We start from the raw sequence: 16,254 nt of genomic DNA on the forward strand, positions 1-16,254 counted from the left end.
GAGTTATCATGCCTACAAACAAACACACAAACACACACACACAAACAAAGGACAGAAGTCATCAATATACTTAAGAAATCTTTAGATTTCGTAAGTAACAAGCAGTCATAGACTGGTACTTACGAAATCGTCAACTTGACCTCTGACTTTGTCCAATAAAAGCTGTCTCTCAAGAAGGTAGCGACACCAACTAGAAGTATCTACGATGATTCTGTACCAAACACCAAAAATCGAATGTTTGACCTCACTATGACCTTGACAGGATAACAGGAGATCTCCCAACAGGAGAGACGTAATTACTCTTTTATAGAAAATGTTTTTCAATTATTTTTTTTCGTGCTGCCAAATAGACCGTCGTGATCACACGGTCATGTTAAAAGATTGGCGTTTAAAACCCTTCGTCCCTATCAATGTGGACAGACAAATACACACTGTGTTTTATATATCGGTGGTAGAAGAAGATGTAACAGTATTAAATACAATGACAAACTAACACAGAATATGGGATTTGAACCCAACATGATAGCACCGTGGTGAGTGATGTGCTTTGATGGGAACAGCAACTGTCAGGAAATAGGAATTGTTTTTTCAAGTTTACGCAGAACAGCCTCGTGCTTGAATGAAATAAAGTGACGTCAATACAACAACAATGAAGAACACGTGATAGCATTACAGGCTCCTTCGGTGGCATGTTATTGCATCATTTTCTGGACCTTCGCACACGGTGTTGTTGACATCACTCATCAGGTATCCACGATGGCAGAAGCACTGAAACGAGCCGTGCATGTTGACGCACTCATGGCTGCATGGACTCTCCTCACACTCGTTTACATCTGCGAAGAACACTTCGAAAAGTTAAACAATTTTGATGTTCCCCTCAAAAATAAACCAGGCAAGTTATCTCTGGGTTACTTAGTACAGCTCAAGATGATACAGAGGGGGTTAACTGCAAGCAGGTTCAAGAGGGAAACAGAGTGTGTGCAGCAGGGTCGTGCACCTGTGATCTAAACACGTACCATGGCAGCTCCTCCCATCAGATGCCAGTTGGAATCCTGGGCTGCACGAGCACAGGTACGATCCATCCGTGTTCTCACATACCTGGGCGCACAGTCGCCCAGGGTAATGCCGGCACTCGTCAATGTCTGAGTCGAGACACACAAGGAAGTGTGAGCGCAAAACACAAGTTCAACATCATCTTTGAATGATGACATGCTCCACAATGCAGCACACGTGTGTACGATAAACAATAATAATGACGATAATAATAATCATCACCACTTAACACTAAACGGCAAGTGTCCCCGTTAAGGTTGGTGTTCTATTCAAGGTTCATTTTCTGAGTGAAAATGAAGGTGATTAATGGAGGATTATTATCAGTGACACAGCAGTTCATGTCTACAGGATCTTACCAAAATGTTGTGGAAATCATTGAGAGGCAATCCATCTATTACGTATGCAAATAACGCAGGAATTTTGATCCTCACTCCCTGACTGTCGACACAAACTACACTCCGATCTGAATACCTGGCCCAGTACACCACCCCTGGACCCTGGTACAAAACAAGCACTGTACCTTCATTTCCATGATATACCGCACTGTCAGCACATCCTCTGTCATTTTAAAATGTTAGGCGAAAAACAAAACCGACTGGTTAGCTAGCGTCAGACTACTTCCTGGGTAGGTTAGGAATGCTCTTCAATTGCAAAAATAAATAATCAGTAATGAAACAACACTTTCAATATTAATTAAAATATAATTGAATGACGTCACATGCAGATTCAATCCAGGCCTCAAGAGGGACACAAGAAAGAAAGGTGAAGAGGGACAGGGGAAAGGTGGAGGAGGACAGGGGAAAGGTGGAGAGGGATAAGGGAAAGAATGAGGCAACACAATAAAGGTGGAGAGGGACAGGGGAAAGGTGGCGGAGAAAAAAAATGTGCGCTGATCCCATATGGCGGAATTAATTAGGGCTGTGAAAGCGTAGTAGTAGTAGTAGTGGTAGTAGTAGTAGTAGTGGCAGTAGTAGTAGTGGTGCTAGTGGTAGTAGTAGCAGCAGCAGAAAAACGCAATGCATGTATTTTAAAACGATGTCACCACCTGGTGGTGCTCCAGTATCACAAGCCAGAAGGAAGTGCTCATGTCACGCGTCACAATGGCCAGTTATCCCCACGTATTGTGTTCATGACATTGTGAACGAGATCCGTACGGGGTTATTTCGGTTTTGTGTAACGTGTTATTACCCTGCGCTCGCGAAGTGAAAAGCACAGTTTAGCATTCAGTTGGGTACGTACGTACGTACGGTACATACGTGGGGTACATGCGTGTCTGCATTTTAAAAATTCATTTTCTCAGCAACCGTTTGTCCAATTGACACGAAAGTATACCATGAGTGCCTCTGCTTGTATAATTTTTTATTCATAATTATGATGTCACAGGTCACGTGGTGCGAACACCATCTTGGAAAAACGTTCCACCTCTTCACCTCCCAAACTGCTCAATGGAAAAAATTGAAACATGGCTCATTGTCAAATAGTCCCAATGAAGAATATAATATGTTGTTGATGATGATGTCATTAGTGCCTTCAATATGATGTCAGAAATTGACATGAGCAATGCTTGATCTGATCGGTATGAAATTTTTTTCCTCTGCAACTGTAAGTTCAATGGACACAAAATTATCAGAATACTAGTGTGTGCCCGTAGGTGCGTGCCAGTATGTGCAGCTTCGTTCCTTCACTCTAGTAAACGACGACTGGAATGGGGCATTGTTTCAATTAGATCAGACCAACCGTATCATAAATGGCCATAACTTGGGAAACATACTCAGGTCCCCAGCGTCAATTGTGACGTCATATCAAACGAAGAAGAAGAAGAATTGTGACGCCTCCTCTCTCCCATCCCCCTCTCACCCCTCCTGTCTCCCCCTCTCTTGAATTGTGACGCCGCCTCTCTCTCACCCCTCTCTCTCGCCCCCCTCCTCTCTTGCCCCTCTCTCTGTAAATGTATTCACAAATGTCTACCAAGCACAACAATTAATTCAAAACTTGGGAAAAAACAGCTTTCAAACCCTTGGGAAACAGCTGTTTCCCTTGGGAAAATTCAAACGTTGGTATTAATTAATAATTTGAACAATTAATTCAAACCTTTGGAAAATACAGCTTTCAAACCTTGGGAAACACTTGGGAAACAGCTGAAACGGATAAAGAACGATATCAAACCTTGAAAAGGCACATACTCAGGTCACCAGCGTCGATTGTGACATCATACCAAACGAAGAAGAAGAATAATTGTGATGTCAATCGTGCAAAAATAATAACAATAAATAAACATTAATTGTGACGCCATTCGTGACGTCATAGCACCATGTCCTGTCATTGGTTGACAGATAAATGGCCGTAACTTGGGAACCACTTGTCCGATTAATATCAAACCTTGAAAAGGCACATACTCAGGTCCCCAGCATCGATTGTGACATCATACGAAACGAAGAAGAAGAAGAAGAATTGTGACGTCAATCGTGCAAAAATAAAAACAATAAATAAATAAATAAACACTAATTGTGACATCATTCGTGACGTCATAGCACCATGTCCTGTCATTGGTTGACAGATAAATGGCCGTAACTTGGGAACCACTTGTCCGATTAATAAAAACCTTGAAAAGGCACAAACTCAGATCCCCAGCGTTGATTGTGACATCATACCAAACGAAGAAGAAGAAGAATTGTGACGTCAATCATGCAAAAAAAAAAACACATTAATTGTGACGTCATTCGTCACGTCATAGCACCATGTCTTGTCATTGGTCGACAGATAAATGGCTATAACTTGGGAACCGCTTGTCCAATTAATATCAAACCTTGAAAAGGCACATCCGTGAGACCCCAGCAATATTCCTGGCAAGTTTCAATCGGATCGGACCAGTGGTCGTCGAGAAACAGCGGTCGCAGACAGACAGACACACACAGAGATTGCTGGAATTATAGATACACCAGTATGTGCCCGTAAAAAACTAATAATAATTTAATAAATAAATATTCAAACTGCGAGCAACAAACAACAACCACACAGGCCATTTCTTTGCTCTCGCATGCCCGTACTTGCGTGGCCCGGAAATTCGCATATTATTCGCAGTTACGATGATTCGCAATTTAGTTTTAATACCGAAATATTCAATTCGCGCCAACGTATTTTACCTTTTCGCAATGTCGTGGCAAGGAAAAACAAAAAGAGAAGAGAAGAGAGAGAAAAAAAATTACTTCCTGGTTCGGAGCACACCAGCACTTTGATGTTACCGAAATTTATGCACCGTCTAATATGAAAACAATCACAACTTGGGGCATTATGTTTATAAATGCGCATAAGAAATCGAAAAATTATTAAAATACACGAAGTCATCACACTCCGGAAGCCCTACGTTGTAACCCGTAATGGGGAACGCGGCTGAGCTTCCCTTCCCCATCGGCCACGCCCACGCAACAATGTGTCTTGGCATTGGTTTGATAAATAAATGGCCATAACTTGGGAAGCACTTGTCCGATTAATATCAAACTTTGAAAAGGCACATCCTCAGGTCCCCAGCAATATACCTGGCAAGTTTCAATTAGATCGAACCAGTGGTTGTCGAGAAACGGCGGTCACACACACACACACACACACACACACACACACACACACACAGACACACACACACACACACACACACACACACACACACACACACACACACACACACACACACACACACACACACACACACACACACACACACACACACACACACACGGAATTATAGATACATGAGCGGCTCCTGTAGAATTTTAGACGATAATAATTATGACGTCACAAGTCACGTGATACAGTCAATATCTTGGAAAAACTTCGGACCTATATATTTCTGAAACCACTCCATCAAAAACATTGAGACCTGGCTCATTTTCAAGTACTCCCTTAAGGAATAATACGTGTTTATGATGATGCCATCAGTATCTTATTGATGACATCATAATTCGACAAGTACAATGCTTGATTTTATCAGTATGAATTCTATTTCTCTGCAATTCTTGGTCCGATTTGCATGAATTTTCACCATCGGAGCACCTCCTCCTTAAGAATGTTATTGATAATGACATCATAGGTCACGTGGTACAGTCACCATGTTGGAAAACTTCATACCTCTATGTCTCTGAAACCACTCGATGGAAAACATTGAGACCTGGCTCATTGTCAACCATGCCCCATGGTGAATAAGATATGTCAAGGCTCAGGATAAAGCTGGACATGACAAAGCAACACATATGACAAAGCAACATGCATTACAAAGCAACACACATAAAAAAGCTACACACATTGTAAAGTAACACACATGACAAAGCAACACACATGAGAGAGGAACACACATTACAAACCTACACACATTACAAAGCAACACAAATTGAAAAGCTGCACACATTACAGAGGAACACACATTGCAAAGCTAGACACATAACAGAAGAACACACATTACAAAGCAACACACATGACAAAGCTGCACACAAAACAAAGCTGCACACATCACAAAGCAACTCACATACAAAGCAACACGCATTACAAAGCAACACGCATTATAAAGCAACACGCATTACAAAGCAACTCACATACAAAGCAACACGCATTACAAAGCAACTCACATACAAAGCAACACGCATTACAAAGCAACTCACATACAAAGCAACACGCATTACAAAGCAACTCACATACAAAGCAACACGCATTACAAAGCAACACGCATTATAAAGCAACACGCATTACAAAGCAACAGACATAAAAAAGCTACACACATTGTAAAGTAACACACATTACAAAGCAACACACATGACAGAGGAACACACATTACAAACCTACACACATTACAAAGCAACACACATTACAAAGGAACACAAATTAAAAAGCTGCACACATTACAGAGGAACACACATTACAAAGCAACACACATTACAAAGGAACACAAATTAAAAAGCTGCACACATTACAGAGGAACACACATTACAAAGCAACACACATTACAAAGGAACACAAATTAAAAAGCTGCACACATTACAGAGGAACACACATTACAAAGCTGCACACATTGCAGAGGAAGACACATTACAAAGCTGCACACATTACAGAGGAACACACATTACAAAGCTACACACATGACAAAGCTGTACACAAAACAAAGCTGCACACATCACAAAGCAACACACATCACAAAGCAACACACATCACAAAGCAACACACATCACAAAGCAACACACATCACAAAGCTACACACATGACAAAGCAACACGCATTACAAAGCAACACACATCACAAAGCTACACATCACAAAGCTACATGCATTACGAAGCAACACACATTACAAAGCTACACACATTACAATGCCACACACATTGTAAAGTAACACACATTACTAAGCAACACACATTACTTCGCCACATGCATTACAAAGCAACACATAAAAAAGCTACACACATTGTAAAGTAACACACATTACAAAGCAACACACATTACAAAGCAACACACATGACAGAAGAACACACATTACAAACCTACACACATTACAAAGCAACACAAATTAAAAAGCTGCACACATTACAGAGGAACACACATTACAAAGCTGCACACATTGCAAAGCTGCACACATTACAGAGGAACACACATCACAAAGCTGCACACATTACAGAGGAACACACATCACAAAGCTGCACACATTACAGAGGAACACACATTACAAAGCTACACACATTACAAAGCAACACACATGACAAAGCAAGCTGCACACAAAACAAAGCTGCACACATCACAAAGCAACACACATAACAAAGCCACACACATCACAAAGCAACACACATCACAAAGATACACACATCACAAAGCTACACGCATTACGAAGCAACACACATTACAAAGCTACACACATTACAAAGCAACACACATTACAAAGCTACACACATCACAAAGCAACACACATACAAAGCTTCACACATTACAAAGCAACACGCATTACAAAGCAACACACATCACAAAGCTACACGGATTACGAAGCAACACACATTACAAAGCTACACACATTACAATGCTACACACATTACAAAGCCACACACATTACTAAGCAACACACATTATTAGCAACACACATGACAAAGCTACACACATTACAATGCCACACACATTGTAAAGTAACACACATTACAAAGCAACACACATTACTTCGCAACACACATTACAAAGCTACACACATTACAAATCAACACACATTACAAAGCAACACACATTACAAAGCAACACACATTACAAAGCAACACACATTACAAATCAACACACATTACAAAGCTGCACACATTACAAATCAACACACATTACTTAGGCCTAAGTCACATTTGCTCGAGGGCAAGGATACAGCGGCCGTACGCCCTCTGAATTGACAGAAACGTGCGGCGGCCGCAGAGTTTCTGCGGTGGCCTCAGGGTGACCCTACGCCGTTTGGCTATATTTTACAGGCCGTAATGTCGCCGTGGAATTATAACGCGGAGTTATAACTTTTTTCATTTCTACGTTCACCGTAGCAATTCGACAAGCAGCGAGAGGTCTCCTTTGGGGCTCCCTGCTGACGTTCTCAAAGCTAAGTTTCCGATTGTTATTTGTCCCGTTTTAACTGTTTAATTTTCTCACTTACATGTTACTGTGTGTTGCTAGTTCGGTTTTGTTTCAAAAATCGTGCTATTTTGTGAGTATTTTTGTCGACGTTCTTCCCTGGTGCTTGAGGCCTACCGGTTCGACTCGGTGTTCGATCGTTTTTTTTTTTGTTTGTTTGTTTGTTTGTTTTTTCTCCCCATTACCTTCTTTCCAGCCTCCCCATTACCTTCAATTTTGATCCTCCCCACTTTCCAAACATCCCCCATTCTCCCAACTAATCTATTTCTTATCTCAAAAAAAAAATAAAAAAATAAAAAAAATACCCTACAACAACAACAACACGCTCACCTTCTCCCAATTCTGCTTCTTCTTCTTCCTCTTAACTTCCTCCTCGTCTTCCTCCTCGATTTTTTTTTACACTTCCATGACCTAATCTGTTGAACTCTCTCATACATTAATATTAACAACAACAACAAAAAATATATATATATATATATATATACCCAACAACAACAACAACACGCTCACCTTCTCCCGATTATGCTTCTTCTTCCTCGATTTTTTTTTTACACTTCCATGACCTAATCTGTTGAACTCTCTCATACATTATTTTTAACAACAAAAACGATCTTATAATGCTTCATCTTCCTCTCTCACACATGTGGTACTCTTTACTGTTTCACAATGCACTACTCTTCTGCTATTTTAACAGACCTCTCATTTCGACCTCTCCTTCATTCCTTGGATAAAGAATCTAATTATTACAGCGCTTCTTCTCTCCATTCTCTGAATTTGCCTTCATTGCATCCATCAAGATTTGTGTTAAATCGCATCTCTGACCTAAAACTTTTAAAAACCACAGTTTGCCATGGATGCTCGCTTTCCATCAACCATTCTTTTTTTCCAACTTCAGTGCCAACTCACCCCCCTCACCCCTCACTCTTACTCGCAAAGCAACCATCCCACTCTTCTCCCTCCAAGCCTCCCTCTCACCTCTCTCAAAAATTCCCCCTCACCTTTCTCCCACCTTTCATCCCCCTCACTCTTCCTTCTCAAAGTTGCCCCCTCTCATCCACCAACCTTCCTCCCTCCACTGCCCTCTCACCTCCATCTCTTCACTCCACCTCCTCAAATCCTCAACTGCCTTCTTCCTTGTCTCTTGTCCCCCTCTCCCCCAGCACCACAGAGCCTTTTCTCCTCCTCATTCGGCCCCTCCCCTCGCTATTCTGCAATACCCCACACTCCTTCAGCAACCCTCCTTACCTGCCCCCTTGTCCCTTGTCCTACCCTCCCCCTCCCCTCCACCTCCTGCACCCAAAGCCTCCTCCCCTACCTCTTCATTAAAAGTGTGGACCTCAAATATCCGGGGCCTTCGCTCAAACCTTTCAGATCTTTCCATACAGGTTGCCACTGACAAACCAGACATTATCTGCCTAACAGAAACTTTCCTCTCCCAAGACGTGTCTGACTCCCAAGTATCTCTCCCCGGTTACTCCCTCTTACGGTATGACAGACCTGAGCCTCGTCCTGGTGGAGGTGTTGCTCTCTTCATCAAAGACTCTATTCCTCACTCTCCATGCACTGCTCTCACTCCCCACACCCCCAGGAATACCTTTGGCTTCAGCTTCCCCTCCACTCCCACCTCATGTTTATATGTGTACTGTACCGTCCACCGAACAGTGATGACTCCATCTACACCTCACTATCCGAAAAGATGGACCATCTTCTATCTTCTCATCCAAACTCTCTCTTCCTCTTATGTGCTGACTTCAATTGTCATCACGCCAGTTGGCTCGGTGTGGGTACCTCTCTCACCTGCCATGGTACCTCAGCAAAAGCTTTCTGCGACTCATTGGGACTGACTCAATCGGTCAACTTCCCGACCCGGATCTCAACCAATGGTACTCCATCTCTTCTGGATCTGATTTTGACAAATTTCCCTGACAATATCTGCTGCTCTTCCTTCGCTCCAATTGGTTCTTCTGACCACGTCCTTGTCAAAGTGGACATCTCTCTGGCTGTTATCAGAGAACCACCTCACCACCGTCGAGTCTGGCATTTCACTCAAGCCGACTGGCAGGGTCTCCGAGCAGCCATCAAACTTACAGACTGGTCTCCTATCACTACTTTCTCAAACATCAACTCATCCTGGGAATTCTTTCAAAGAAACTTGCTCTCCCTCATGCACAGATTTATTCCCTCTCGTGCTCAGTTGTCTTACCCTTCCTCCCGCCCTTGGTTTACTGAAGCTTGTGGCGAGGAAGTTGTCCTGAAACAACTTGCCTTTGCCTCATGGAAAGCAAACCCAACTGAGGGCAATCTCAGTTCTTTCCACAAAGCTCGGAACAAGTGTGTATCTACCCTCAGGAGAGGCAGAAAACAACATCTTTCAAATCTCAAGTCTGAACTCTCAAACCTCTCTCCCTCCTCAAAATCCTGGTGGCGTTTAATCAAATCTGTTTCTGGTGTATGTTCCCCCTCCATCCCTCCCTTACCTCAAATGGCCACACTGCTGATTTCACACGTGATAAAGCTGAATGTCTAAACTCGGTGTTTGCAGCTAAATCTTGTGTCCTAAACCCATTACTATCTCTACCCACTTTACCCAGTCGCACCCAACTGTCCCTGGACTCTGTATCCTTTTCTCCTGACAAGGTGGAGAGCTTGCTTTCAAACCTCGAGTCAGATTCTGCAACCGGTCCAGACGGCATCAGCCCACGTGTCCTCAAAGCCTGCTCTTCTGCTCTTGCTCACCCTCTCTCTGTTCTATTCACCCTCTCATTTGCCCAAGGTCATCTGCCATCTGCTTGGAAATCTGCTAACATCACTGCCCTGCATAAAAAGGTGCAAAAACAGATCCCTGTAACTACAGACCAATCAGCCTTCTCCCAATCATCAGCAAGGTGATGGAATCCATCATCGCTTCAGACATGAAATCCTTTCTCTTCTCCAATGGCTTGATTTCCAATCATCAATTTGGTTTCAGACCAGGTCACTCTACCCTGGATATGCTGCTTCTGCTCTCCCATCAATGGATGGAGGTCCTCAATGCCAGACAGGAAATCCGAGCCGTATCCCTGGACATATCACGTGCTTTTGACACAGTCTGGCACCCTGCCCTACTCACCAAACTCTCTTCCCATGGTATTCAAGGCCATCTCCACTCATGGCTCGCAGACTTCCTCTCCTGTCGCAGTCAACGTGTGGCCCGAAATGGAGTTCTTTCATCCCCTCTTCCTGTGCAGGCTGGAGTTCCTCAAGGTAGCGTTCTGGGCCCTGTTCTTTTTCTGGTTTTCATCAATGATCTCTCGGACTCTCTGGAAAATCCTCTATTTCTCTTTGCCGACGACTCCACCCTCTGCCGTACCATCTGTCATCCCTCAGACCGGCAAGCAGCAGCTTCTTCGCTCACTGCAGATCTGGATAAAATCACAAACTGGTCCAACACGTGGAACATGTCTTTCAATCCAGACAAATCTCACACTCTCACTATGTCTCTTCAAAAGGACCGTTTACAAAACCCCCCCATCCACTTTCTCAACAATCCTCTGGAAGAAGTCTTTTCTTTCAAGCTTCTCGGTCTCACTATCTGCCATGACCTTTCCTGGGAAAGTCACATGTCCAACCTCGCCTCAAAAGCCAGTCGCCGACTGGGAATCCTCCGTCGTGCTAAGTCCTTCCTCGGCCCTCTTGAGCTCCTGACCACTTACAAAGCTTTTGTCCGTAGCCTGATGGAGTACTGCTCTCCCCTCTGGGCTGGTGCTCCTGCCTCCCACCTTTCTCGGCTTCACGCTGTCGAAACCAGGGCATTTAAGATCATCGGCATCTCCCGCAATGAAGCTGAGTCTTTGGGCCTCTCACTCAATCACCGCAGGTTGGTCGGTGGTCTTTCTGTCTTCTACCGACTCCTCTCCAGCCTTGCCCCCCCTGCTCTCTCTGCGATTTGTCCCCACCACATTTCCACAGGGCGCTCAAGGTCCGCCAACAACCCCCTTCTGGTAAAACTACCAAAATCACGAATCACTGCTCATCTTCACTCTTTCGTTCCTCTTTTTTCCCACCTTTGGAATAAACTTCCTCACTCTATTCTTTCCCATTCTTCCCTCCAGGCTTTCAAAACAGCTGTTCACCACCACCTCTTATCTTCCCCCATCCAAATCCTCGATCTTTTCTACCCCCGATAATCCACCCAAACCCACTTCCTTCATTTCTCCTGCTTTCCTTCCTGAAAGTCCCTGAAATGTCCATCTTCTCTTCGCCATGTTCCCCATCCCATCCCCATCCCTCTCCCTTCCACAGTTCACCTAATGTGTCTGTTCCCCACTGTTTTGTCCCTTCCACTCCCGCCCCTCTTGTCTCATGCCTCCTTGCTGTGAGTTGTGTGTTAGCTCTCATACGAGCCTCGACCAAGGTATACAAAAAAAAAAAAAAAAAGCCGAAACAAAAGAAATGGTAAAAAATAAAATAAATTAACCCATTCGTTACCGTCCGTCTGGCCGCACGTTCACCTTAGGGCCCCCTGCGGTCGCCTTGTCAGCACCTTGAGGCTACCCTGCATCTGCCTGGAAAATTCTATGGCCGACGCAGGGCCCCCTTAAGGTCACCGTGCAACATCAAATCAAAGACCGTACGGCAACCCCACATTTTCGGTCTCCACAATTTCTAAGACCTAAGGCCGAAGTCACATTTGCTCGACGGCGAGGATACGGCGGCCGTACGCCCTCTGAGTTGACAGAAACGTGCGGCGGCCGCAGAGTTTCTGAGGTGGCCTCAGGGTGGCCCTACGCCATATGGCTATATTTTACAGGCCGTAGGGTCGCCGTGGAATAATAACGCGGAGTTATAACTTTTTTTCATTTCTACGTTCACCGTAGCAATTCGACAAGCCGAAACAAAAAAAAGCTGGTAAAAAAAAATAATAATAATTTACCCATTCCTTACCGTCCGTCTGGCCGCACGTTCACCTTAGGGCCCCCCTGCGGTCGCCTTGTGGTCTCCTTGCGTCTGCCTTGAAAATTATATGGCCGCCGCAGGAACGCCCTCAGGTCACCGTGCCACATCAAATCAAAGACCGTACGGCAACCCCACGTTTTCGTTCTCCACAATTTATGAATACCCCGTGCAGCTCCCCGAAAAATAAAAACATATGTGACTGCTACATTGTGTGACCATGGAAATACTGCGGCCGCCGTATAATTGCTAGTGGCTGCAGATTATGGAGACCCCACGGCCGCTGTGGCAAATGTGACTTAGGCCTAAGCAACACGCATTACAAAGCTTCACACATCACAAAGCAACACGCATTAATAAGCAACACATTAATTACACCATATTACTAATCATCACACATAACAAAGCTACACACATTACAAAGCAACACACATTAATAAGCAACACATTAATTAAACCATATTACGAATCATCACACATGACAAAGCAATACATTACTTAGCAACACGTTAATTAAAACACATTACAAATTATCACACATTACTAAGGCCTTAGTTATTTTAGAACTTGGTTTGCACAGTTCTTCAGCTAAACTGTAGGGTCAGTAGGTCGAAATATAAATATAATTTCAATTTTTAGAAATTATATATTTTTATGATTTTTTTTCGGATGTTCCATGGAAAAGACAAGGGTGGGTGGGGGGTAGGTGGGGGTGGGGGGGGAGTAAATAAATATAAATCCTGGACCAGGAGGATCTAAGAAAACATTGAAAATGGAAAACCATTCAAATGCAGGATGCTCATGTTCATTGCTCACTGTATCATCTGATGTGAAAAACAATAAAGAAGGATTAAAACTTGTTTTTACAATATAGTCTGACATGTTTTTCTTATAGAAACCTATTCGATCATCAAACAAATGGAAACAATGCTGAGAAAATTACTGTCCAAGTCGTAGATGTGTGCGTGCACACCAGTGCATAGTGCTGGATATGATTAAAAAAAAAGGTGTCTACTTGGAGTCAACATGCTCAAAATGGTCAATCAGAGCCATAACCAGCTTAGTTTTCAGTGGGCATCTGATCATACCGTCTCCCCATCCCCATGAGCACATCAAACGCTGATTTCTGGTTCGTTGAAGGCTGAATATCAGCATCTCGCAGGGAAACTTTGACGTACTTGGCACCAAAATCTTTAAATACGAACAGCGGTGTACAACTTTCGATGAAAACAAAATCGGCACGATCGAGAGTAGCCTGCGAATCATCCCTGCTGCTGCACTGAATTGATGCAATCGTTCAGCCAGAATATTCGTCGTCAAGATGTTGCGTGATTAAATCACCAATACAGTCACTCAAATTTATACCACTGACATACTTCTTAACAATCCCTTTCGCCCCAGAAACCACAGTCAATCTGAACCACGCTGGCCACTGCTCAGATGCCATGAATGAAGACTACTGCGCAGTTTGGTTATAGGTGACTCGGCATTTTGGTGCGCGCGCACGAAATTATATTTTGAAAATAAATGCCGACGTTTCCCTTTCGGGTTTTTAAACTTTTGCACCTTCGGCGGAAAATGTATAAATATAAAAAGCTAAAAATGTGTTATATATTTATATTTCATTTCGGCAAATATACCGTCGGCGGATCCGTAAACCAAGTTGTAAAATAACTAAGGCCTAACCAACATTTATTAAAAGGAAACGATGTTTCACACAATTGGGAATTTAAATGCTACTTTTCTTGTCTTAAATTGACCAAAGATAGTTAGTAGATAACTCGCAATAACCTGAATGTCCCATCTTCACTCACATGAAATCTACTATGCGTTTTGAACACCAGCAGACCTCATTGGTTCTCTGGCCAAACAGATAGGTTAACTGGAGGGGTTCATCGATAAAACCTGTGAGAAACAAAAATGCATGGGAAGAGTCTTTTTCTAATCATAGACCGACAAAGAGGAGAATGACAGACAAATGGATTTGTTCCCTTGTGTCGTCGAATCCGAGTAAAATTGCCACCCTGGTGCGATGCCAGCAGGGGGCGATGCATCTTGCAGCAATCCACAGTCTGGACGCGGATGGAAAGACGGCTGTCTCTTTTGTATGATTGTGCGCCTGTATAATACGAGGATATTTGCAGCGTACATATTAAATGGTAAGGTAAATAGATGCGAGTACATAATTTGGCAGGTTACGTCGATGGGCTGTGGATACAGCATTTGTTGCATCCCACTGTTTGTGAGTTTCCTTGGAGGAAAAACCCAAAAGGAACAATAAGAAACGGCTTTGTTTGAGTGTGATGGGAGTTGGAAAGCCTGGCCACCAAAAGCCCTCTTCTAATTCATCCTATGCACAGTCGAGACACGTCCGGACTCAATGGTCCTTCACTGACAGAGGTACACACAAAGTGAAGACATGTTCGGATACAGTGGTCCCTCACCGACACACGTGCGCTCGATGCTGTTGTAGTAAAACCCGACACGGCAGTTGCACTTGTAACTGCCAGGACTGTTGATGCAAGTCTGACCTTCCCCACACTTGTGTGCACCTGTCTGGCACTCGTCCACATCTGCACGCAGTTCAGGGATGAGAAACGTTAGAAGGTCCTTGTGGCGGCGACTCGATGCACTACTCAGGATAATGTTCCATTTGGACGAGTCATCTTTAGTAATTCTCAAAATATGGTTTGAAACAAATTTTACTTTCATTTAACGATGAGGGCAAAATTTACTCAAAATTCAAATGTGATGGGACACAGCATGGATAATTATGGAGAACGTGGACTTGGACTTCTTCTGATGCTTGAACCTCTCAGGGTGATGGGCTCGTCATAGTGACTCCGAACTGTGGAATTATCTCAACAATGAGCTAAAATCAATCACCGAGGATTGAACATACCCACCCAGCACAAGGCGTACCTGCTCAGCACAAAGCGTACACACCCTGTAAAAGGCGTACCCACACAGCACGAGGCATACCCACCCAGAATAAGGAGTACCCACCCAGAATGAGGCATACCCACATCGCACAAGGTGTAGCAGCGAGCACAAGCCATACACACCCTGCACGAGCCGTACCCTTCCCCCCAAAACTTGAGGGGAACTCAATTGGCGTGAGGTGTACCCACATGGTGCGACCGCGAAGTGTACCCAGTGTGAGGCATACCAATGTAGTGTGAGGCATACCCATGCAGTGCAAGCCATTGGGAATACTGGTGTAACCACGTCCACAGTTCAGTAGATGCTGTTTGCAGGAGAAGGAACCGGGTGAGTTTAAGCAGCTGTACTTTTCTGGGCAAACATCATTTTCCAGGCATTCATTTATATCTGAAGAACAGGAAACAACATGGGAGAAAGTGGTTAATAGGATGGTGAAGATACCTTTGAAGTCAAGAGGAGAACTGAGTGGGTAAAAACAGGTGTTTGTAAAATAAAGTGTGGTGTCAATGTGCAACAAACAAAAAGAAAATTAATCAACGAGGTGAGAGGCTAATCACCAACAGGAGCAAGGCCTCACTAGATGAGATGAGAGTAAAGATCCTGTAATATGCTCTGCATTGTAAAAAACAAACAAACATTGTCAACGCCGTATAAGTAAGGATCCTCCACAACCCTTCCAATGATGGACTAACAATGGTGCAA

General features: G+C 43.6%; 1 protein-coding gene across 1 annotated transcript in view; it reads right to left on the minus strand.

The window, feature by feature from the left end:
- LOC147033653 (fibulin-1-like) overlaps window positions 1–16,254 on the minus strand; it is a 92,316-nt gene that overhangs the window by 16,297 nt on the left and 59,765 nt on the right. Inside the window, 4 exon segments of the mRNA XM_085871738.1 lie at window positions 714–833; window positions 1,017–1,142; window positions 15,054–15,182; window positions 15,799–15,939. Of these exon segments, the coding sequence (XP_085727864.1) occupies window positions 714–833; window positions 1,017–1,142; window positions 15,054–15,182; window positions 15,799–15,939 (516 nt within the window).

The sequence above is a fragment of the Eptatretus burgeri genome, chromosome 2 (assembly GCF_056783735.1).
Source record: "Eptatretus burgeri isolate ZD-2024b chromosome 2, Ebu_testis_v1, whole genome shotgun sequence".
Lineage (NCBI taxonomy): Eukaryota > Metazoa > Chordata > Myxini > Myxiniformes > Myxinidae > Eptatretus > Eptatretus burgeri.